General features: G+C 46.2%; 1 protein-coding gene across 4 annotated transcripts in view; it reads right to left on the bottom strand.

The window, feature by feature from the left end:
• GALNT18 (polypeptide N-acetylgalactosaminyltransferase 18) overlaps positions 1–25822 on the bottom strand; it is a 253671-nt gene that overhangs the window by 79009 nt on the left and 148840 nt on the right. For all 4 annotated transcript variants that reach the window (XM_073578383.1, XM_073578381.1, XM_073578382.1 and 1 more), the window contains exon 2: positions 15977–16169. In XM_073578383.1, the coding sequence (XP_073434484.1) occupies positions 15977–16169 (193 nt within the window). The remainder of the gene's footprint in view (positions 1–15976; positions 16170–25822) is intronic.

Raw genomic sequence — 25822 nt, 5'->3', positions numbered from 1 at the left:
GAGTATTTCTGGTTAGGAGCATGCTGATTTTGTGTGAGGAGACATACTGAATGAAGCAGGGCTCATACAACAGCGCAGAGTATTTCAGGAGAGGAGTTTTCTACTCTTGTGGTAGGTCGCAATCTGGAAATTATATAGTGGATGCTACGATGTAACCAGTGGCACAGAGTATTTCAGGACATGAGTGAGCTAGAATACCAGTGGGTCACAGTTTGGCATTACATAGTGGGAAGGAGTAAGTTCTTCTAGCAGCACAGAGCATTTCAGCAGGAGACGGATCAGTGATTATTCTCCTGGTCTCTTATTGATTACTTTTAGGATTTTTTTTTTCTTGTGCATTTGGACATCTCCACTGATCACTCAAGAGCAGCGCTGCGTGAAATCCGCATCACTGGCTTCTCCTGTTCATAGTCGTACATGTCTTTATGAAAAGGACAGAGAAATCCATGAAGTGCGGAGAGGGGAGATGCTCCAAAAGCTTGAGATGGGGGTCTACACAATATGCCTATGACAGGGAGTGTTGTCATGGGGATATAGCTGCAGAAGTATCTGCCACCATCGAGCACATACAGTATGTGTACAGTTGTGGCCAAAAGTATTGACACCCCTGCAATTCTGTCAGATAATACTCAGTTTCTTCCTGAAAATGATTGCAAACACAAATTCTTTGGTATTATCTTCATTTAATTTGTCTTAAATGAAAAAACACAAAAAGAATTGTCCTAAAGCCAAATTGGATAGAGTTCCACGCCAAACATAAAAAAAGAGGGTGGACAAAAGTATTGGCACTGTTCGAAAAATCATGTGATGCTTCTCTAATTTGTGTAATTAACAGCACCTGTAACTTACCTGTGGCACCTAACAGGTGTTGGCAATAACTAAATCACACTTGCAGCCAGTTGGCATGGATTAAAGTTGACTCGACCTCTGTCCTGTGTCCTTGTGTGTACCACATTGAGCATGGAGAAAAGAAAGAAGACCAAAGAACTGTCTGAGGACTTGAGAAACCAAATTGTGAGGAAGCATGAGCAATCTCAAGGCTACAAGTCCATCTCCAAAGACCTGAATGTTCCTGTGTCTACAGTGTGCAGTGTCATCAAGAAGTTTAAAGCCCATGGCACTGTGGCTAACCTCCCTAGATGTGGACAGAAAAGAAAAATTGACAAGAGATTTCAACGCAAGATTGTGCGGATGTTGGATAAAGAACCTCGACTAACATCCAAACAAGTTCAAGCTGCCCTGCAGTCCGAGGGTACAACAGTGTCTACCCGTACTATCCGTCGGCGTCTGAATGAAAAGGTACTGTATGGTAGGAGACCCAGGAAGACCCCACTTCTTACCCCGAGACATAAAAAAGCCAGGCTGGAGTTTGCCAAAACTTACCTGAAAAAGCCTAAAACGTTTTGGAAGAATGTTCTCTGGTCAGATGAGACAAAAGTAGAGCTTTTTGGACAAAGGCATCAACATAGAGTTTACAGGAGAAAAAAAGAGGCATTCAAAGAAAAGAACACGGTCCCTACAGTCAAACATGGCGGAGGTTCCCTGATGTTTTGGGGTTGCTTTGCTGCCTCTGGCACTGGACTGTTTGACCGTGTGCATGGCTTTATGAAGTCTGAAGACTACCAACAAATTTTGCAGTATAATGTAGGGCCCAGTGTGAGAAAGTTGGGTCTCCCAAAAAGCTATACCCTGAGTGAATTTAAAGAGAGACTGTGCAGTTTGTTTAAAGTATACCCCCTGTCTGAAAGTCAGAAAGTGAACATCCTTATTGGACAGCTAACGGGTGCAGCACAGAGAGAGGTGAAAGCCTGGCAGGACACTGACAAAGAGACTCTTAAAAAGATTCTAGCCAAGCTGAGAAGCACCTTTGACACTCGCACTGCAGCGGAAATCAAGAAGCGATTCTTTGGATGTAAGCAGAGAATGCAGGACAGTAAAAGGGACTATGCTCTTAACCTGCAGGAGGCGCTGCGAGCAGTTAAAGCAAGTTGATCCTGACAGTGTGAAGGAAGAAGATAAACTGTTAAAGGAGCAGTTCATTGAAGGACTCCTATCCAGTACCCACAGAGGACAGTTGCGCATTATAACCCTGCAAAACCCTGATCTGGACTTTGCTGATTTTAAGGACAGGGCTATTTGGGTCCTGCAGGAATCAACTGACAGCCGTCCAGCGCCCCCTAGGCTCCCAGCGATCACCTACCACCAGGAAGCAACATCTTTCCCTTCCATCCCTGTGAAGGCTGATGCACAGACTCTGGATAAAGATCCTACAGAAGATCTGCGTCTTCAGGTCCAGGAGTTGATCAAAGGGATGGCTGCACTTACTAAAACCGTGCAGTCCCTGCAGGTGTCCTCCAAAGAAAAGATCCAGCTTGCTTCCAGTCCAGAGGATGTCCCGTTGCTCCGGAGGAGGAGAGCCCCGCCACTTCGAGGAAGGAACAATGATCGCTATGACCAGGACGGACATCCCATCTGTCGTTGCTGCTATAAGGCGGGTCATCTTGCAAGATTTTGTCTTTTAAACGAGCAAACCCTGGGGCAGAGGGCCAACCCCCAGGAGTAGGACCACAAGGCCCAAGGAACTGGCGAGCCAAGTATGTGGGAGGGAGACCGATCCTACCAGTGGTGATTGACAGCATCCCCATGAACGCTTTGCTGGTCACTGGCTCCCAGGTGACCACTATGCCCTATATCCTCTACAAGCGGTATTGGGCTGATTCTGAACTCACCCGTGGCCCAACTGATGAACTAACAGTAGTTGGCAGTAATGGTCAGTTTTTGCCGCAGATAGGATGTACTGTTAAAGTGGGTCGGGTAGAGCTAAAATCTCAAGGTCTGATAGTTGTGGATATTGATTGATGTGAATATAATCCCATGATGACTCTTGGTACAAATGTAATTGAAAATTGTCTTTCCGAGGTTATTGTCTTGTTGCAACAGGTGGCTGAGACTGCTGGTTCCAGTGAACAATGAGTCCCGCAGAAGGAGATTAAGGCCCTGATGCAAAGACAGCAGGTAGAACTCTCTGGCGGAGAGATTCGCAGTGTCAGAGTGAGTGATGCTTTCCCCATTGCAATACCCCCCCCAGATGTGAAATGTTGATTTGGTGTCAGGCAGCCATAGGCCTCAGAGGGAAGGATTACCAGGCATTGGTAGAGCCAGTATACTCTGATAGCAGGCCCACTGTCCTGACAGGCAGAGGGGTGGTTGATGTACGTAAAGGGAGAGTATATGTACGCCTTTTGAATTGTGGCTAGGAGGAGGCCACGATACCTCGGTACGCCACAGTGGCTAAGCTGCTCACTGTTAACTCTTTGCAGGCAGCAGAGCCCTTGGTCTCATCCGATCAGGTGGAGGACAACGGCTCTGTGAAGCAGATGGAGGTGTGGTGCCAGCAACTGCAGGTGGGGACTGACTCTACACCTTCCTACCAGAAAAATGGGGTTTACAGAGTGACACAAGAATTCAACAAACACCCACTAGATTTTGGGCAGGCAAAAGGGGTTCAGCATCATATCCCCACTGGAGATCATTCACCCATTAAAGAAAGGTACCGGCCTATACCCCCAACACAATACCAATGTGCCAAAGGTATGTTGAGAGAGATGAAGGAAGCAGGGGTTATCAGAGACAGTTGTAGCCCCTGGGCAGCTCCCATAGTTTTTGTAAAGAAAAAGGATGGTACCATGAGAATGTGTGTTGATTACAGGAAAATTAACAGCATTACACATAAAGATCCCTACCCGTTACCCAGAATTGAAGAGTCATTAGCTGCACTTAAAACTGCTAACTACTTTTCCACCTTGGATCTCACTAGTGGGTATTGGCAGGTTCCCGTGGCAGAGGCAGACAAGGAGAAAATAGCATTTACCACTCCAATGGGTCTCTGAGTTCAACTACAGTATATGCCATTCGGGCTTTGCACTGCCCCAGGAACATTTCAACGGCTGATGGAGTGCTGCCTGGGACACATGAACTTTGGGACAGTCCTGTTGTATCTTGATGATGTCATTGTTTTCTCCAAGACTTATGAAGATCATGTGGAGCACCTGGTTGAGGTGTTTGAATCCTTGTCCAACTTTGGCCTGAAGGTGAAGCCTTCTAAATGCCACCTCCTGAAGCAAAGGTTCAGTACCTCGGTCATGTAGTGAATGCAGAAGGTGTGGCACTAGATCCTGACAAAGTCACAGTCATCCGGCACTGGCCAAAGCCCCGCACCCTTCAAGAAGTACGCCAATTCCTCGGGTTGGTAGGCTACTACCGAAGGTTCATCAGGGGCTTCACTGAAATAGCCACTCCTATGCAAAATCTCCTAGTGGGACAGTCCAAGAAAGCCAAACAGAAGAATTCCACATTTGAATGGACTGAGGAGTTGGAGAGGTCCTTCACCAGACTGAAGATGGCTCTCACAGGAGATGAAGTTCTGGCCTACCCAGATTATGACAAACCATTTGTGTTGTATACTGATGCCAGCAACGTGGGACTTGGAGCAGTACTGTCACAGGTACAAAATGGCAAAGAAAGTGTGATCTCCTACGCTAGCAGGAAGCTTCGCCCCACTGAAAGGAACCCAGACAACTATAGTTCCTTCAAGCTGGAGTTCCTCACCAAGTCTGCGCTGTGACTGAAAGATTCAAGCATTACCTAGCTTCAACCAAGTTTACCATCTTCACGGACAAAAATCCGTTGACTCACTTGGACACTGCAAAACTAGGTGCACTGGAGCAGCGATGGATGGCTCGGCTGTCTAACTATGAGTTTACCATCAAGTACCGAGCAGGGCACAAGAATGCCAATGCTGATGCGCTGTCCAGGATGCCTAATCTGCCAGATGCAGGAGAAGACCCTGAGGCTCTTGAAGAGATAGAGCTACCTCCCTTCCACCGGCCACTTGCGGCCCAGCATGCTCAAGGAGTGAGAAACAGACGGTCTGGCTTGAAAGAGGTCACTCTAAATCCATTGCCCCATCATGACTGGGCAGAAACTAAGGATAATGACCCCGCAGTCCGCCTGGTGAAGGAGCTACTGTCACAAGCTGACTCACGCCCAGAGTGTCGAATGCTCCTGAAGAAACCCAGCACATGTGGAAGGAAAGAGGTCGGCTGTTCATTTATGAAGGAAAGCTGTGTCGGAGGAGTATCAATGCCCGCACTCATGAGCTGGTTTGGGAGGTGATAGTCCCAAAGAGAGAGGCAACAATGGTCCTGGAAGCATACCACAATGGAGCTGGACACTTCGGATGGAAGAAGTTGGAAGCATTGCTCCGGGAGAGATTCTACTGGGCTGGTATGAGGAAAGCCATTGAGAAGTGGTGCCGAGAGTGTGGACAATGTAACCTGCGCAGAAAGGATCGAGACAGCCAGAGAGCTCCTCTGCAGCCAATAGTGACCAAGCAGCCACTCGAGTTGGTTGCCCTGGACCATGTGAAGTTGGTGCCAAGCCGGTCGGGCTACATCTATGCTCTTACCATCGTGGACCACTACTTAAGATTCCTGGTAGTTGTGCCTGTCAAACATCAATCAGTCAGGACAGCAGCCAGAGCATTCCAACAGCACTTCTGTAGACCATATGGATATCCTGAGCGAGTGCTTACAGATCAAGGTCCCGCCTTTGAGGCATAAGTGATCCAGGAATTCTGTAACTTGTATGGTTGTAAGAAGATCCGGACAACACCGTATCACCCACAGACCAATGGCATGTGTGAGAAGATGAACCAGGTAGTGATTGACCTACTGAAGACCTTGCCTTTGGAGGAGAGGAATCTGTGGCCAGAAAAGTTGCCAGATCTGGTAGACATCTACAACCACATCCCTGTGAATTCCACCAACTGAACTTCAGCCTACCTAATGAGAGCAAGGCCTGGTAAACTGCCTATTGATTTGGACATGGGAGTCCTGACACCTGAAGTAACATCACCAGATGCTGACTGGGATACAGAGAGGCAGCAACAGTACAGAAGAGTACAAGAATCTGTGGAAAAGATTTTAGCTCAGGCAAGACAAAAGCAAGAAAGGAACTACAATCAGCATGCACCTGCAGTTCCCTTGTCACCAGTAGAACAAGTCCTCAAGAGGAAAAGAAGATTGCATAACTGGATGATCAATGGGAAGCTGAACCCTACACCATTCTACCCTCAAACTATGACAATATCAAGGTGTGTCTTATTAGCAAAGATGGAGGAGAAACCTCAGCAGCAATATCAAGAGATCATTTGAAATTATGCCCTGATCAGCTAAAAGAAAGAATGGAAGAACAAGATAACATCCAACCCATAGAAGAAGAAAAGGTAAGCACCATACTTGGAGAATTCCCTGTTAATTGGACTAAAGTAAATGATGCGATAGTAGTGCCAGTGTTGACATTTCCCCAATGGGTAGCACAGGAAGACGTGACTCAAGAAAATTCTGAAGATCAGGAAAATCAGGCAGCAGATGCTACACCAGCAGTGGAGCCAGAGAACCCTCACCCTGCCAGTGGTGAATCTGTTATACCCATGGTGAGTCTAAGAGTTCACAGACAATCTAGTATCCCTGTGCCATGCAGAACCACCAGTAGTGTATCCAGTACATTACACACTACACCAGTATTACGCAGGTCTACCCTTACTACACAAGGTATACCACCCATCAGATATCGTATATAGCTACAGTTGTGGCCAAAAGTATTGACACCCCTGCAATTTTGTCAGATAATACTCAGTTTCTTCCTGAAAATGATTGCAAGCACAAATTCTTTGGTATTATTATCTTCATTTAATTTGTCTTAAATGAAAAAACACAAAAGAGAATGAAGCAAAAAGCAAAACATTGATCATTTCACACAAAACTACAAAAATGGGCAAGACAAAAGTATTGGCACCCTCAGCCTAATACTTGGTTGCACAACCTTTAGCCAAAATAGCTGCGACCAACTGCTTCCGGTAACCATCAATGAGTTTCTTACAATGCTTTGCTGGAATTTTAGACCATTCTTCTTTGGCAAACTGCTCCAGGTCCCTGATATTTGAAGGGTGCCTTCTCCAAACTGCCATTTTTAGATCTCTCCACAGGTGTTCTATGGGATTCAGGTCTGGACTCATTGCTGGCCACCTTAGAAGTCTCCAGTGCTTTCTCTCAAACCATTTTCTAGTGCTTTTTGAAGTGTGTTTTGGGTCATTGTCCTGCTGGAAGACCCATGACCTCTGAGGGAGAACCAGCTTTCTCACACTGGGCCCTACATTATGCTGCAAAATTTGTTGGTAGTCTTCAGACGTCATGACGCCATGCACACGGTCAAGCAGTCCAGTGCCAGAGGCAGCAAAGCAACCCCAAAACATCAGGGAACCTCCGCCATGTTTGACTGTAGGGACAGTGTTCTTTTCTTTGAATGCCTCTTTTTTTCTCCTGTAAACTCTATGTTGATGCCTTTGCCCAAAAAGCTCTACTTTTGTCTCATCTGACCAGAGAACATTCTTCCAAAACGTTTTAGGCTTTTTCAGGTAAGTTTTGGCAAGCTCCAGCTTGGCTTTTTTGTGTCTCGGGGTAAGAAGTGGGGTCTTCCTGGGTCTCCTACCATACAGTCCCTTTTCATTCAGACGCCGACGGATAGTACGGGTAGACACTGTTGGGCTTTAAACTTCTTGATGACACTGCGCACAGTAGACACAGGAACATTCAGGTCTGTGGAGATGGACTTGTAGCCTTGAGATTGCTCATGCTTCCTCACAATTTGGTTTCTCAAGTCCTCAGACAGTTCTTTGGTCTTCTTTCTTTTCTCCATGCTCAATGTGGTACACACAAGGACACAGGACAGAGGTTGAGTCAACTTTAATCCATGTCAACTGGCTGCAAGTGTGACTTAGTTATTGCCAACACCTGTTAGGTGCCACAGGTAAGTTACAGGTGCTGTTAATTACACAAATTAGAGAAGCATCACATGATTTTTCAACAGTGCCAATACTTTTGTCCACCCTCTTTTTTATGTTTGGTGTGGAATTATATCCAATTTGGCTTTAGGACAATTCTTTTCGTGTTTTTTCATTTAAGACAAATTAAATGAAGATGATAATAACAAGGAATTTGTGTTTGCAATAATTTTCAGGAAGAAACTGAGTATTATCTGACAAAATTGCAGGGGTGTCAATACTTTTGGCCACAAGTGTAAGTTCATGTGAATGTTGAAATTGTATGTATATATGTAACTGTTTTCAAGTTTTGTGCCTACAGGTAATCTGTAAGAGTTTCCTTTGGAATTTGCCAATTTTGTTTTATGGACATTGTACCACAGGACTTGTGTGGTCACCAATTTGTATATAGTTCACCATTTGCGCAGGAATGGACCATGGACACTGATGCTTGGACTTGTCATCATAGGACTATTTTTGAGCATGTGGTTTTTGTACATTTTTCAAAATCTTGTACAACTATGTTTGTTATATGTTTTTATGTTGTTCATCAACCCAGGAGTGCTGACTTGCACTAGGGGGGAATGTGGCGCCCCCAGGAGCATGGCCGCCACAGTGGCTTTGCCTTCCTCCAGGGAGGGTAGTGCCAGGCTTGGAAGCAGTTAAGGGTCTCTCTCGCAGTTAACCTATACATGCAACACAGTTCCACTCCAGGCCAGCAGGGGGACTCTGAACCGGAATTGAAAGGAGGAGTGCTCTCTGAGGGCCAAGAAGGAGTAGTCAGTTAGTGTGAGGATGTCTACGTGTGCAGACGTGTGGAGAGAAGCTGGAGGTTGAGCTGAGGAAAGAGAGCTCCCTCACAGTGGGAGCGCATGAACTGGAGCCTGGTCTCCACGGTTGTACGGATACTAATGGTCCTGCAACAGACACCAGAGTAGGAGGCTGTAAATGCCCTACTCCCATCTAAGACTCGGAGGCACAACAGCACGGAGTGAGCCAAGAGAGGAATAGCGGCTACAGCTGTCTGCCATACGAGGAGTGATAGTAGAAGAGAATTAGGAGGAACTTCAGTGTAACTCAGTACTAGGAGTACTTCACTCAAATAAGTGCTAAGAAGGAGACTGCGCAGCCCATCTGCTGAGAGAGAATCTCTGAGCTGCTTCCAGGCTAGCCTGCTCCGATACCATCTGTAATCCAGACCCTGGACTGCATTTATCAAGTAAAGGTACAGAAATTGCACCCCGCTGTGTCTTTGTCTGCTTCCTACCCTACCGGCACTGCTACATCCCCGTGTCAACCACATCTACACTGCCCTGGGACTACAGCTTCACCTGTGGGGAGCTTTTACATCTTTGCTGCACCATACCATCAGTCCCAGTGGATCTGCATGCAGCGTCGGCTTAACATCTCACTTGCCGAACACCACAGGTGGCGTCACGAACTATTCCATTAACTACATTCCACCATTCAATCTCCCCTAATTTTTGGGCGCCCAGGGCCACGGACTGGGTCACCGCTGCTGTGACACATCCCGCTGACACCGGCCCGGTACCGAGTACCCCACAGCCCTGGGAGGGCAACCCATATATAATGAGTGCACATAAGCCAAAAAGCTGCACTCACAAGTTACTGCTGCTGCTTTCCTGCTAGCTCTCAGGATGTGATCATCTCGTCCGTGTGCAGAAGCAGGTTACTATGAGCGCAGACATCGGTCAGTGACTAAAGCTCACATATTGGCGCTCACTGTACAATTTTCTCGCCCCATTAGCGATTCAGCGCCATTATAGTGACACGGGGTCAGGCGACGTCTCCGGCAGTCCCTGCCCCCAGGCGCTGGTTTCTCAGGAGTCCGTACGTGACGCGTAGCTCGCGGATACAACAGCTGGATGTTTGGAACATTGTGTTTGCGGCTTTGTTCTCCGGCTCGTACAGTAAATCTGCAGAGATGTATTTACCGCAAATATTTCCGCTCTCAGAGTAATGGCGGAACGTCACCCCCGGGGCCAGGAGTGACAGGCGCTAATGTACGACGTCCCCGACAGCCGCCACATTGTGTGGCTATAACACCGAGAGGCCACATTGTTCGCTTCAGAAAATGAAAAACAACCTTGAGAGGAAGAACGTCTGCGCAAAAAGTGCTGGTAACCATGGCGACGGACACCGCGGCTCCATTAATCCTAAGTGTTTGCGGGGAAAGCATTCAAGGAACAGAGGGCGCAGTCACCATTACAGGTCGCCTTAAAGGGGCAGCGCGACGGGGGTCACCATGTCATACAGAGAGGAATGTTCTGAAAAGTCATCAGCCGAGAGCAACACTGTATCCAGAGCACTGCATCCAATCTTATGTGTGACAGTGTGCTGACTGTATCTAACCTGTGTGATAGTCTTCTGAGTTGTGTATCTAATCTCATTTATGATACAGTGTGCTGAACTATGTATCAAATCTTATGTAATGCAATGTGCTGAGCTGTGTATCTAAACTGTGTGATACTGCCTCCTGAGCTTGTGTATCTAATCTTATGTGTGCTACAGTGTGCTGAGAGAGTTTCTACAGTGGCATATAAACGTTCGGGCCCCTTGGCCAAAATTACTGTTATTGTGAACAGTTAAGCAAGTTGAAGATGAAATTATCTCTAACAGGCCTAAAGATGACACATTTCCTTTGTATTTTGGGCAAAAAAAAATTAATCTTAAAAATTACAAGGAAAATGGGCCGATGCTAACGTTTGGGCCCCCTTGGAGATTTGTGGGCTCAGATAAACTTGACTAAGGTTTCAGACCTTAATTAGCCTGTTAGGGTTATGACTTGTTCACTATCATTCTTCGGAAAGGCCAGGTGATACAACTATCCTAGATTTATAAAAACCCAGCCTCCTCTAACCTTGTGCCAAAAACCAGCAGCCATTGGTTCTTCTAAATACAGTGGCTGCCTAGAATTCTGAAAATGATGGAGGCCGACAAAGCAGGAGAAGGCTATAAGAAGATAGCAAAGTGTTATCAAGTTGCCCTTTCCTCAGTTTGAAATGTAATTAAGAAATGGCAGTTACCAGGAAGAGTGGAGGTCAAGATAAGGTCTGGAAGACCAAGCAACATTTCACTGAGAGCTGTTAGTAGGACTGAAGGTTTTACAATGGCCCTCACAGTCCCCTGATCTGAACATAGTTAAAAATCTGTGTCTGGACCTCAAAATAGCAAAGGATCCAAGACGACTCAGGAATCTCACAGAACTGGAAGAATGTTCTAAGGAAGAATGGATGAAAATCCCTTGAAAGACCTTTGTCTGGCAATGAAAAGTGTTTACAAGCTGCGATATTTGCATAACGGGGTGCTACAAGGTATTAACATGCAAAGTTAGAAAAAAATTAGAAGATACATTTTGTTTTGCCTAAAATACAATGAGATGTGTCATCTTTAACTTTAGACCTTTTAGAGATCACATCATCTTCAACTTGCTTAACGCTTCACATTAACAGTAATTTTGACCAGGGGTGTTCAGACTTTTACACGTCACTGTAGTCTGTGAGATGATGTCTGCTAAGTGGGTGTATGTAATCTCATGTATGATACTATCTACTGAGCTGTGTATCAAATGTGTGTGATACTGTCTGCTGAGTAAGTGTACCTAATCTTATGTGTGAACAATGTGTTAAATTGTGCATCTAATCCCATTATATGTGACACTGTCTGTGGAGTTTATGTATCTAATCCTGTCATGTGTGATAGTCTGCTGAGCTGCTGCATCTAATCTCATGTTGTATGAAATGGTCTGCTAAGATGTAGTTCCCTTGGCTGCATTTTAAATGCACAATTTTGCAGCATTAATCCCTTCACGACATGAGCCGTACATGTACGGCGGTGCATGTCGTGGCCCTCCCTTTGATGTGGGCTCCAGCAGTGAGCCCACATCTTTCCCAGCACATGTCAGCCATTTTAAACAGCTAACATGTGCCAGCAACAGCCGTGGGTAAAATCGTGATCCGCCCGCGGCTGTTATCCGGTTAAATGCCACTGTCAATCATCATCACTAATCCCGCTCATCGGCGCCTGTACCACATGATCGAGGGTCACCGATTGGTTGGCATGACAACCAGAGGTCTGCAGCAGACCCCTGTGGTTGTCATTAATGGATTGCTATGAGCGCCGCCCAGTGGTCAGTACTCATAGCAAGTGAGCATTTCTGCTACTTATAGGCAATCCTATCATCGCCTGTGTAACGGGGTCTACCAAGCTGGGGTACCTCTTTCAGTACCACCCCGTGTTTTCGGAGGTCCGCTCTGCATTGGCTGGAGTCTGAATGGATGACGCTGGCTGGAATCTCTGGGTTACATGGGCGCATATAAAAGATCACCGCTTCTCCATGTATTTCCAGTCTGACAACACTTTACTCACAGGACACAGAATATATCACACAGATACAGAGGGCCGGCCAATAGAAAAGCGGCAGGCCAGACATGCATTACAAAAACAGCAGGTGGCCGGAGCCTGCCGATGTTTACTGTGGAAATTACAAAGGTGGGGGGAGGGCGGACAAAAGGGGAATGCTGATGCATTAGGGACATGCATCTCACATAGAACCTATTATACATCCATATAACTGCACAACATATTCTGGGTGCTAAGTGGTTCCGTAACACGTAACAGCCTGTATGTAGCGGAGGTGATCGGGTTATGGCAGCCTCTAGTCTCCCATGGAGACTATTGAAGCAAGTGAAAAGTAAAAAAAATAAAAAATGCAAAAAAAATAAAAAAAAAATAAAATATAAAAGCTCAAATCACCCCCCCGATTCAAAATAAAATAGAAAAAAAAAATAAAAATACACATATTTGGTATCGCCACGTTCAGAATCGCCCGATCTATCAAGATATAAAAAGAATTAATCCGATCACTAAACGGTGTAGCGAGAAAAAAGTCAAAATGTTAGAATTACATTTCTTTGGTCGCCGCAACATTGCATTAAAATTCAATAAAGGGTGATCAAAATATCGTATCTGCACCAAAATGGTATCATTAAAAACATCAGCCCGGCATACAAAAAATAACCCCTCACCCAACCGGAGATCAGGAAAAATGGAGACGCTATGGGTCTCGTCAAAAATGGCGCAATGTTTATTTAATTTATTTTTTTAAACAAAATTTTGATTTTTTTTCACCACTTAAATAAAAAATAACCTAGACATGTTTGGGGTCTATGAACTCGTAATGACCTGGAGAATCATAATAGCAGCTCAGTTTTAGCATTTAGTGAACATGGTAAGAAACAAAAAACAATTGAGGAATTCCACTTTTTTTTTTGCAATTTCACCGCACTTGGAAATTGTTTTTTTTTTTTCCTGTTTTCCAGTACATGATCTGTTAAACCAATGGTGTTGTTCAAAATTAACTCGTCCCGCAAAAAAACAAGCCCTCACACGGCCATATTGACCTAAAAATATAAAAAGTTATGGCTCTGGCAAGAAGGGGAGCGAAAAACAAAAACGAAAATGGGCTCCGGCGTGAAGGGGTTACAGCCGCTGATAGGTGAATATTTGCCAGCCACGTAATATCCTGACTACAGAGGCGTCCGCGATAAGTGATGCACACTGCGCAATCAGTAATAGATCAGTGGCAGATCGCTTGCTGGGCACTGGCCGCCATGGTTCTCCGCAGCGCGGGTGATCGGCGGCCGGTTTACACTGCAGCTTTATCATGAAACGAGCGATAAGTGCACAGTGTGCAAGGACCTTACGCCGCTCACATGTGATACAATCAACCGAGTGTTAAAGAGGTCTCTAGACCCTGCCAGAAATACTCTGTCGCTGTGGGCTTTTGGTCAATACGGTGTTTAATCTGTTCGCACACTGACAGCAGTTCGTGCTCAGGACAATCCTGTAACTCTGAACTTCTGTGTGGAGACTTACAGGCCATGCAACGCTCCTCTGAAGGGGGTCTTTGCATATTTAAATTCCCAGAGAGGAAGAATTGGACGAGACCTCTAGCGCCACCTACTGGAGGTAGAAATCCAAGATGTCCTGACCATGACCTTCCTTGGCTTCTTATCCAGACAAGTGTTTCGTGGTATTTGCTCCTCATCAGAGCAAAGCAGGAGATCTGCTTGGGTGAGAAGCTTCTGACGGGGGGGTTCAGTTTTATTCTTGTGGAAAGCGCTAACCTGGCGTAGGTTGATTTATAACTTCTGAATGTCACCTCCAGCTCATAATATCAATATTTCAGCGCACCTGCACACCTCACCATGCCGCTAGAGCATGTGGAAGGGGAAACACCTGCGATTTATTACCGGCAAGCATAACACATTCAGCCGCGACAAAGACGGTACAACTCGCACCTGGCAATCCAGGAGTTAATGCAGATTTCTTACAATCCTCTTGTACAATTTTTTTCTTTCAGAACTTCCTTATATTTACGGTAATTATAAATCACTAAATATATGTAACCCCATCCCCCATGCTTTACACTGCAGCTCTGCTTTTTCAGATTGGCTGCTGTGAGTGTATGGAGGGTGGACTGATGTGATCACTACATCTCCCGCAATGCAAAACACCAGCATGCTCTTAACAGAATGAACCAGAAGTAACATGTGAGGTTTTACCGCTATCCAGCAGGATTATGGATGCAGCTCTGGATGTGACTGTAGAGCAGGACGTGATGCCACTCCAGAAGCGGGGGATGAAGTGGAGGAAGTATATAAAGCCCCCAGTGATGGAGAGAGCACCCGCAGCTTCCAGCAGACAGGAGAGAGCGAGAAGTGAGGAGCGTCGTCCCACATTAATTCCCATTTCTCCTTTCTAAGCATTTCTCTGCCATAAACCTAAATCAAAGTGAGTGAGTGCAGCAGAGAGACAGGCCGCCATCAAGGAGGGACGTGCTGCGTACAGAGAGGAGAAAGCAGCCGGCAGCTACAGGGGGAGAATGAGGACATTTCCTCTAAGAAGTAATTAAAGAGAACATTTCCTCAAGAAAGAAGAGAAGGAACCAAATGTGGAAAGTTCTGCTAATTAATCTGATATGTGAAGCCACAGGGACCCTGTTACCGGGAGCCGAGAGAACCTGGTACCGGGCGCAGATGGGACCCTGGTACAGAGCGCAGAGGGACCCTGGTACAGAGCGCAGAGGGACCCTGGTACAGAGCGCAGAGGGGACCCTGGTACAGAGCGCAGAGGGGACCCTGGTACAGAGCGCAGAGGGGACCCTGGTACAGAGCGCAGAGGGACCCTGGTACAGAGCGCAGAGGGGACCCTGGTACAGAGCGCAGAGGGGACCCTGGTACAGAGCGCAGAGGGGACCCTGGTACAGAGCGCAGAGGGGACCCTGGTACAGAGCGCAGAGGGGACCCTGGTACAGAGCGCAGAGGGGACCCTGGTACAGAGCGCAGAGGGGACCCTGGTACAGAGCGCAGAGGGGACCCTGGTACAGAGCGCAGAGGGGACCCTGGTACAGAGCGCAGAGGGGACCCTGGTAACCGGGGCAGAGGAGGTGGCAACTGCGTAATCAGTGCTCCATGCTTTAGACACGTCGGGGGATAACCTAGAGGGCACCAAATGGTGGGCTCATCACCTGGGGACCCATCAGGGGATGGATGGGGAGCAGAGGCATTCGGTGAAAGAAAGAAGCGTCCGAGGGATGGAAGGGGGGGGAGCAGGGGCGTTAGAGGGTGGGAGGGGGGAGCAGAGGGGAATAGACGGTCTGGCTACCACGAGCCAACCATGTATGTGTATGGAGTGGGTTCCAGAGGAATAGTTGGTGGCAGTTCCCCTGTCTGAGTAGCTGTGTGGCGCTCGTCCGGGTGATGGTCGCTGGGCAGCGTCACTCTATGAAGAGGTTGTTTGCAGGTAATTTTCGTGCTGCACACTGTTGCACACACGCATTTCTTACAGGGGTCTAATACTTTTAATAAAAAATTTTTTAAAAAAGCATTTAGTTGAAAAACCAGGACAGAAGTTTCCTTTAATCTCGATTACTTGTAGATCTTTTGAGCTTCTGAATGCAGGCTGCAGTGTAAAGAATGGAGGTTTTTCTGTTGGAGGTCATGGTCTTATGGGTATGTATATGCACAGTTGGGTTTACAAGTGAAAGAAGACTTGTACATCGCTACTCACCCGGCGGGTCTCAGGTCCGGGAGGGGTCTGTCCAGTGGTAACCGGTCACTCAGATAAGCGTTATAGCCGTAGTACTGGAACTGCTTCAGGGCGACCCTCCTGTGCTCCGGGCTCAGGTCCTGACCCCAGTGTGTGAAGAGGGACGAGTCTGTGAACGGCTCGACTGCAGCCTCCTCGGCCTTCTGCGGAGCCTCTGCAAGAAAGAGGACAGAATGACATAGTAACCCAGATTGCGGAGATGACGGCCTGCGTCACCACCTCTGATAGCGGTGGAGGAGATGCCAACATATACCGCAGCGCTGTACACAACATGCGCTAATTTACATCCTGCCCCCAATCTAATCCTCTTACATTTTGCTCATGCCAAGATTTTTGCAACAGCTTTGGTTAACATGTGGATAAACCCCGACTACGCGCCGACCCCTCGTGTGCAGACATTCTGGGACTCTCCCATTCACCTCAATGGGGCATGCAGAAATCCATGCACCTGCTGCAGAAACTGCATTCACATTTCTACTGAATATATTCAAGAACCAGGAGGAACAGGATGAGCAGAGGATGAGGCTTCTGTTGAACAGTCACCTAATGCTGTGATGTATGGATCGCTCCAGTGGGCTGGAGAACTACAAGCCCCAGCATGATGCAACCCACAACCGCCGCAGACCCGGGCCTGGTGAGCCACAGTGACCCCTCCTCACAATGGATCACCTTCATAAATATTTGATCCCATTTACCTTGGCTGAACTGACTCTGCTGTCTGTTCTCTTAAAGGTACGGCGCCCACAATACAATGAATATTGGATAAAGGGAGGCAGCGCTGTAGTTCTGGCTCCTCGGTAAGAACCCTTTAATTATGCATCACCTTGTGCGCGTGCTTTGTGCTGATTCTCCAAGAATCTGGACTCGAACTTTAGAAAAATAACTTTTATGTGAAGTACTTCCAGAAAATCACATGCTGCAAATCCTGCGCTCGCGGAGTTCTGTCTTTCTGCTAAGGTCTGGAAGCTACGATCTGCATCAATTATTAACCGGACTGGAAGAGAAACTATGAACACCATTTTATAGGTTAAAACTATGTATTATGGTGAATAAATGTGCTGTTAGCAACTTAAGTGAACACTCCAGTCACATCCAGAGCTGCATTCATAATTCTGCTGGCAAAACTATGCTGACTGACACAGTACTGACCTATAATACATGTTTTTAGCGCATTCATAGCCATCCTAAGCATACAAGGAAAGCTCCTCACACTCAGCCAAAGGACTGGACAGAGGAACTCTTCTTTATTGTTGGCCAGAGCACATATTGTTAAAAAAATAACTTGTATTTTTTTCATTATTGATCAGCCTTTGCAAAGCTAGAAATCTTTGTAATATACTCCATTACTTTACTCTGCTTCCGTCTCTGTCAAACGCCATGCTGAAAGTGCTTTTCTAACTGTCTTGTTTATGCTCCTTTTAGACTCCTCTTTGATCTGCTGCTCTAGCAAAAAAAAAAAAAAAAAACACTTGCCACAACTGCTGTTTACATTCCTTTCACTGTGTGAGGGTGGAGGAAGGGAGCAGAGACACTCACACAGAGTGTCTGCAGAGTGTTTGAGTATGCGTTCTTGCTAGAGCAGCAGTTCAAAGCAGCTTCTAAAAGAAGCATGAACAAAACAATTAAAACAGTACTTTCATCATGGCCTTATATATATATAATTTTTTTTATTATTTTTCATCATTTATTTTTTTGCTTTACGGTCTGCCTTCTATAACATAAGTTCCAAACTGCAGAGTGAGGTAACTGAGAATACATCAGTGAGCTCATACAGATAGAGAATTTGCTTATTTTCCTTCTTTATGACCACATCAATGGTGCAATGAGCTTGAGATCATAATTCAGCTGAGAGTAGCTCAGAAGGATGAAGAGAATTTAGAAACTCTCCAGTCAACACGAGCTCACTGACAGATTCTCCGTTAACTCTAAAAGACACACTGTGCAAAATTATTTAAGAAACCCAATTGCAAAAAAAATTAGTTTTAGCCAAAAATCTGCATGCATTTAAAGTGTCCATATCCTTAATTATCCTTGAGCTATAATACATGATATACTGTATTTGCCTTTCCTTGTGGCTCGCACGTACGTCTAGAGCTCTGGAGCCTGATGAAAGCGCTACGTCCACCTGATGGAACACAGCAGACCGGGCTCTGAAGCGGCAGGGGCTCATCTTGCAGAATGAAAACGTGGAAAACAAAATTGTGAATGCAGCTTTGGCTGTGACTACAGTAAATAACATGATGTGATTGAGGCATTTCATAGCCGCATAGCTAGGTTCGTGCAGACATTGATGTCCCCGGACTTTTGCAAACGTGTAAAAGGGGCATTGAATTATTAAAGGAATGTTATAAATAGCGGCCCCGTCGGACTATTATATGGCTGAGCGCCTCCTGCCTATCACCCCGGCACTAACAGCTTGCTCTTAAATAGGGCTACGCCTTTAAAACGCACCGGCAGCAATTACGGAGCAGCAGTGAACATCTACAAGTGATTACCCTTTTACTGAAATTGCATATTTGCATTATACAGCTGAACTGGTATCAATTCCCTAATGTGATTAGAGCCGACGCAAGGGCAGATTAGAAGAGGTGATTTTCTGGGAGGAAAATGAGACCAAACAATGGGTTAACAGATCGACGTCTGGACCGGAGTCCATAGACCAGAGCGGGAGACAATACAGCGGAGATCACTGTGCATTCAGGGGGCTTCTGATCCTGGCGGGGGGCGCTAACGGGACTGACCAGGAGATGGATGTGTGTGACCACGGCCACCGCTGCGCGCCCTCTGTTGGCTACAATGCTAGGCAGCTGCTGTAGGATGATTGACAGCTCAGTTCTTAAAGGGGTACACCAGCCCAATTTTTTTTTTTTTTTTTTTTTTATACATTTCTTTACAAATTCACTGGATAGGCGAAAAATGCTAAATTAGTGGGTTGAGGGGGGAGTCCAACCACTGGGACCACCACAATCCACATTCACTAGATGATATTTACCCCCCCATAATGCCGAGGATTGTCCGAATATGCCCACTTTAAGGATCGTGTACAATCTACATCAACGTTGCCCCCTCCAACAAATGCGCATGGGTACAATACAAAGCAAAAATTGCTTAAGAGACAATTCCATAAAATGTTCTGTTAGCTGCAAGATGAAGCAGATCGCAAACTGCAGGGCTGTGAAGGGGTTAATCAGCCATCATCTGACTATACGGTACCGACGGTTTCACAGCAGATTGTTTAAAAAGTAACCTCCAAACATCGAATTACCTTTAAAGGAGCCTCAGTTTTCAGATACAAAGCGCCATAACTCCCGCATGCAGACACTAGAGGGAGCTCACGACATACTGTACTGTCACAGAGATTAATGGAGAAACTGTCTGCAGTGAGCTCCCCCTAGTGGTGGCTGCAGGCAGAATTTGGTTATGTGACCATCTCTGTGCAGGGGATTTGGAGCTTTGTATCAGATCTTATATAAAGATGCAATGGGAAATGAATGAGCGCAGGATTCGGAGACGAGGTGTTACAGGTGAACAATCACTTTAAGCTCAATCTAAAGAGTCCGGGGAGCGAGGAGAAGCGTTACTGAGCATAATTCACACTCGGGCCGGTCACTGGCGCTGCAATGGGACCCGGGAGGACCATGAAATTGCATCAGGAATTGATGTTACGATCCATAATCTCCTCTAGTCCAGCACGGCGCACAGACACGAGAGGTGACCCCATTCACAGTAATGGGGTCACCATCCCTCCTCGCAATCCCCAACCTCATTCAGATGTGTAAATTAATGTCCGCCACAAGGGAAAAGCACCCGATGTAGGGAGGACAACGGAGCGCCACTGTCAGAGGAAAACGCTGCACGTTACTGTATATAGAGCAAAAATGCTGCTAATTTCCCCACAGTCCTCCGCGTGCGGTGCCGTCCCCGGCCGAGCAAGGGAAGAAACACAGATTGTACAAGGAGGTGATTGATGTCGATATTACGCTCCATCAGCTTTTCATTAGCCGACATCTCTGGGCTGCAGGTTTTATAGACGAGTCTGACAAATGTGAAGCCGCGGTCAGCAGGAGACGGCAAAGTCAATGTTTGGGAACGTCAGGAAGAATCTGTATTTATATAGCAGGGAGGACAAGAAACAGTTTAATCTGAGGCTGCGGCCAGGAGCGTCCGCGTCTACGGTGATTACTATACAGCTGTCAGTGCCGACCGGAGGCACGCACCGCCATATTACCACAAGAAATATGGTCCACACCAACATACAGGAAACTGACAAACTAACAACTCCACAACGTACAGGGACTGAAAAACCAAAAACACAAATGCTCAATAAACCTGAAAGAGTGCACATCATTCACAACAGAGGGCAGTATTATAGCAGATATATTCTTGTACATAGGGGGCAGTATTATAGTAGTTATATTCTTGTACATAGGGGGCAGTATTATAGTAGTTATATTCTTGTATATAGGAGCAGTATTATAGTAGTTATATTCTTGTACATAGTGGGCAGTATTATAGTAGTTATATTCTTGTACATAGGAGCAGTATTATAGTAGTTATATTCTTGTATATAGGGGCAGTATTATAGTAGTTATATTCTTGTACATAGGGGTAGTATTATAGTAGTTATATTCTTGTACATGGGGGCAGTATTATAGTAGTTATATTCTTGTACATGGGGGCAGTAGTATAGTAGTTATACTCTTGTACATAGGAGCAGTATTATAGCAGTTATATTCTTGTACATAGGGGCAGTATTATAGTAGTTATATTCTTGTACATAAGGGCAGTATTATAGTAGTTATATTCTTGTACATAGGGGCAGTATTATAGTAGTTATATTCTTGTACATGAGGGCAGTATTATAGTAGTTATATTCTTGTACATAAGGGCAGTATTATTGTAGTTATATTCTTGTACATAAGGGCAGTATTATTGTAGTTATATTCTTGTACATAGGGGCACTATTATAGCAGTTATATTCTTGTACATAGGGGCAGTATTATAGTAGTGATATTCTTGTACATAAGGGCAGTATTATAGTAGTTATATTCTTGTACATAAGGGCAGTATTATAGTAGTTATATTCTTGTACATAGGGGGCAGTATTATAGTAGTTATATTCTTGTACATAAGGGCAGTATTATAGTAGTTATATTCTTGTACATAGGGGGCAGTATTATAGTAGTTATATTCTTGTACATAGGGGGCAGTATTATAGTAGTTATATTCTTGTACATAGGAGCAGTATTATAGTAGTTATATTCTTGTACATAGAGGAAGTATTATAGTAGTTATATTCTTGTACATAGGGGCAGTATTATAGTAGTTATATTCTTGTACATAGGGGCAGTATTATAGCAGTTATATTCTTGTACAAAGGGGGCAGTATTATAGTTATATTCTTGTACATATATTCTTATTACTCTGACTTTTCTTTATCTCTATCGCTCTTATCCATCTGAGCTCGGACAGTATCTTTGTGGCTGCGGTGACGGGATGGAAGGGCTCGCTGTGGAGGGACACTCGGGTTCTCATGTGCCAGTGGTAATACTTAATGGTGGTAATGATCAGGTACATTGTCCCCCTGTCGATGTTACCGTCAGTGGATGGGACTCCATAGATAATGTCAGGGTAATTCAGGGACAGCAGTCTGGGGATTTTCAGCTTGGTCGATACTTCCGTCCATATTTCCCTACCTCCCCAGCAATCACAAATAAAATGCTCCATGGTTTCCTCTTGCTGACAACCAAGGGGACAGTTCCGATCCAAAACACTTAAATATTTCAAGTTCCCCCTCACAAAGAGCTTCCCATGTAGCGACAGCCAAGCAATGTCAAAAAACTTTGCTGGAAGTCGCCTCCCATTGAGGAATCAGAGACTGTCCTGAAGGGTCCTGGTGGCACAATCCCTTAGGGCCAGTGGAGAGTAGAAGAAAGTCCTACATATATGAGCACACAGATCTTTCCAAAGAATTACTCTCAATGTAAGACTTCTCCAGTCCCCACTTCCTGACACACTTCAGACCATATTCCAGATACTGGGGGAGGTGGTCACCTGTCCATCTCCTCCTCTTGAGACTGCCGCCTCGCACCCAAGATTCCGCAAAAGGCAATATCCAATACCTGATACTATTCGCCCACAGGGAGCTACTGTTTGAATCCATGCTCCCAAAATTTACTTTCAGAAACAAGGAGTCAAAGAAAACCCTTGGATTCAACATATCCAGCCCGCCCTCACTCCGCCGTAGGTACGTTATTCCTCTCTTTATCAGGTTCATCCTGTTCCCCCACAAGAGCTGGAAGAACAGGCTGAGGAGCCTCGCCGAGAAGGATTCTGGCAAAGAAAAAACGACAGAGACATACAAGAAGACGGGGACCAGGTACGTCTTCAACATAGCAACCCTTTCTCTGTAAGTCAGCCTCCAGTTCTTCCATCGCTGAACCTTTGCATTTCCGGTCTCCAATTTCTCCTCCCAATTTAGGCTGGCATTATCTTCCCTCCCAAATTTAACCCCTAAGATCTTAATATGGGTGGAGGCCTTAACAAACTGCGGCAGATCAAAGTCTGGGTCAGATTGCAATGTCCACAGAGCTTGACTCTTCTCAAGGTTGACCAGAGACCCGGAGGCCCCTGAGTAACTTCTGATGGCCGCAGACAACATCTGCACCTCATGAGGATTAGATATCACCAGCGTCACATCATCCGCGTAGGCAACCACCTTCAGAGGCAAGCAGTGGGGGACCGGCACCCCCCAAAAGTTACACTCCTGCAGTGACCTCAAAAACGGGTCTAAGGCAAAAACATACAGGAGTGGACTCAGCGGGCAGCCCTGTCTCACCGCCGCCTCAACTCCAAAAGTGCCACCCTGTCAACCATTAATCAGAGGAAAGCTCACCGCCTCTCTGTACAAAATCTTCAGCCAATCCACAAATTGTCCTGGAATACCGTACTTTGACAAAGTGGCCCACAGATAATCATGATCAACTCTGTCAAAGGCTTTAGCCTGGTCCAGACTGACAACATATCTCCCACACCGCAGAGCTTTACATCTCTCAAACATCTCCCGTATCGAGATGACCGCTCCAGAGATGTTCCGCCCTTTTACCGTGCCAAACTGAGAGCCTACCAACAGTGCTGAGGACAAACAGACTAACCTAGAAAACAGGATCTTTGCCAGAATCTTCCTGTCAACATTCAAGAGGGCAATTGGCCTCCAGTTCTTGATGTCGCTCGGCTCCTTACCTTTAGACAGCAGAATTAATGAGGACACTCTCATGGATGGAGGCATCAGGTGATTTTCTAGACAATTTTTGTAAACATTCACAAGAATTGGAGCCAGGAGGTCTCTGAATTTCTTATAAAATTCTGCTGTTATACCATCCGGACCTGGTGCCTTCTTCAGATGTAACTTATCAATGGCCTCCTTAACCTCCTCCACCGTTAATTCTGCTGTCAAAGGAGAAAAGTCCAGATCATTAGCATCAGGCGCTGGAGTTGCCTCCAAGAACTGAGTCATTTTATGTTTATCCAAAGCCTTCCTCTGAAACAAGTCAGTATAATAAGATTTCACAACCCCCAGGATACCCTCCCGAGATTCCTGCAATACACCCTGGGAGTCAATGAGACCTGTGACCAATTTATTGGCCACCCGCTCCCGGCAATTCTCAAAGGGATCAGGTGCCCCTAAGACCCCATAATCCCGTTCAAGAACCAAGGAGGTATACCTGCTGTACTGATACTGCCTTATCTCAGATTTCAGCCGGTCGATCTTCTCTTGGTTACCCCCGCCCTCCGAATACAGTGACTCCAATTCTTTGCGCAGCCTTAGGTACTGGCTATACTTACTCCTGCCTTTCTTAACTGACAGTCTCTTCAAGAGGCATCTGATATCATCCTTGACGTCCTCCCACCAGTCGGCCATGTTGTCATAGAAGTCCACTCTCTGTAGATGACCCTGCAAAAGGGAGTGGACACAACTCTGGACAGAGACATCATGGCGGAGGCTAGAATTGAGTCTCCATAGCCCCCTACCAACATCAGCTCGCTTAGTGGCCCCCAGGCAGAAATATAGGGCAAGATGGTCTGAGTATGGGACGACTCTCTCACTCATGGCACCAATGACTTCCATGGGACTTACAAAAGCCAGATCTATTCTACTGCCTCTATTGGAGCAGGAATAGGTTAATTTTGGCTTTCGTCCTCCCCGTTTAAAGACGTCACCTAATCCGGCCTGCAGGACTATGTTATTCAAGATCCTACCATCCCTCGTCACGGTTCTACCTGAGGAGCTGTCACCTGATGTCAGTATGGCATTAAAGTCCCCCACCATTATCACTGGAAGAGAGGTGAACAGATAAGGCTTGACATCATTAAATAACTGTATCCTGTCAGTCACCGACTGTGGCCCATAGATGTTAATAAGCCGGAGTCGCCTCCCATGGACAGTGACTTCCAGGACCAGACACCTTCCCATAACCACCTCCGTCATCCTATGAACTGTCACATCCCTGGTGTTAAACAGAATGGCGACCCCGGCGTACGACTCCACAGCCAGTGACCAAAAAGAGGGACCAGACCGCCATTCCCTCTCAGCCTCCCTCATGAGCCCCTGAGTCATCAGCCACGTCTCCTGCAGAAAGATGACATCTGCGTCCAGGTATCGGAGATGGTCATAGACAGCGTGCCTCGTCCTCCTCACCTTAATGCTGTTCACATTACTGGATGTTATTTTTAATGAGAAATCCGCCATCACAATACCACAACAGAGGAGCAGAGATGTAAAAGCCGCCATCATAAGTCTGGGTCACAGATGTTCTGACTACCACCGGTCTCCATGTCAGACTGTATCTCAGTGTCAGCAAGTACGGGCTTCCGTTTTGTAGGGGGATGGTCCGCTACGTCCCTGTCATACTCAGTCTCTATTCTTTTTATCTCTTCCTCCAAGTCCCCATCAGACTCAGACAAAACCTCAAACTTATTGGACATGACCATCACACCTGCCGAACTCTGGACTTTTTTCCTGCCACCCTGGCTAGTGACATACTCCTCCTCAGGTTTACGGGAGGCCTTGTCCTTTTTTTTCCTTTTTACCTGATTACAGCCACTTTCTTCAGCTAGAGATGGTGATACTGAAGTGGCGGCTACATGTGGCTGCTGGACCTGAGGGACGACCTCCATGCTCCCCTCTGTACCCTCTGTGCAAAGCTGCTCTGATGTTACCTGAGCGGACCCCTGGTGGACCTCTGACCTGGTCAGTATTGTCCCTGACATTAAAGCCTCCTCCTCCTGAGCATCTGTCCCTGTCACTAACTCCTCATCAGGAAGGAGCTTGCATATATTGTGCCAGGCATCTGGACAGTCCCTATGAGGGTGGCCGATCTCCCCACAGAGATTGCACTTGATGTTCTGGCAATCTGCTGCTAAGTGGCCGACTTCCCCGCACAGGCTGCACTTTACCACGGTACAGGTGTTTGCCAGGTGACCCACTTTACCACACTTAAAACACTTTCGTGGCTGCCCAGGGTAGAAGCAAACCCCCTTCTCCCTCCCGATAAAGAAGGAGTTGGGTAAGTGAGCCGTGATATTGTTGTGCTGGCGCAATTTCACCAGCACCTTCCATCCACCGGTCCATATACTGTCCTCATCCCTGTTTTTGGTGAGGTCGGAGACAAGGTCACAATGTCTCCGGAGCCACACCACAATGTCCTGCGGGGGAACAGCCTCATTCCAAAAGATGATGTTAACCGTGGCGGTATCCGGCTTAGATATTGGAATGAAGCTGAACTTATTCCAGCCATCAGCGTCCCT

This window comes from Dendrobates tinctorius, unplaced genomic scaffold, assembly GCF_039654945.1.
Source record: "Dendrobates tinctorius isolate UK_male_01 unplaced genomic scaffold, ASM3965494v1 ptg000059l, whole genome shotgun sequence".
Classification (NCBI taxonomy): Eukaryota; Metazoa; Chordata; class Amphibia; order Anura; family Dendrobatidae; genus Dendrobates; species Dendrobates tinctorius.
Note: the sequence above shows the minus strand (reverse complement) of the source record. Positions and strands in the feature narration are given on the sequence as shown.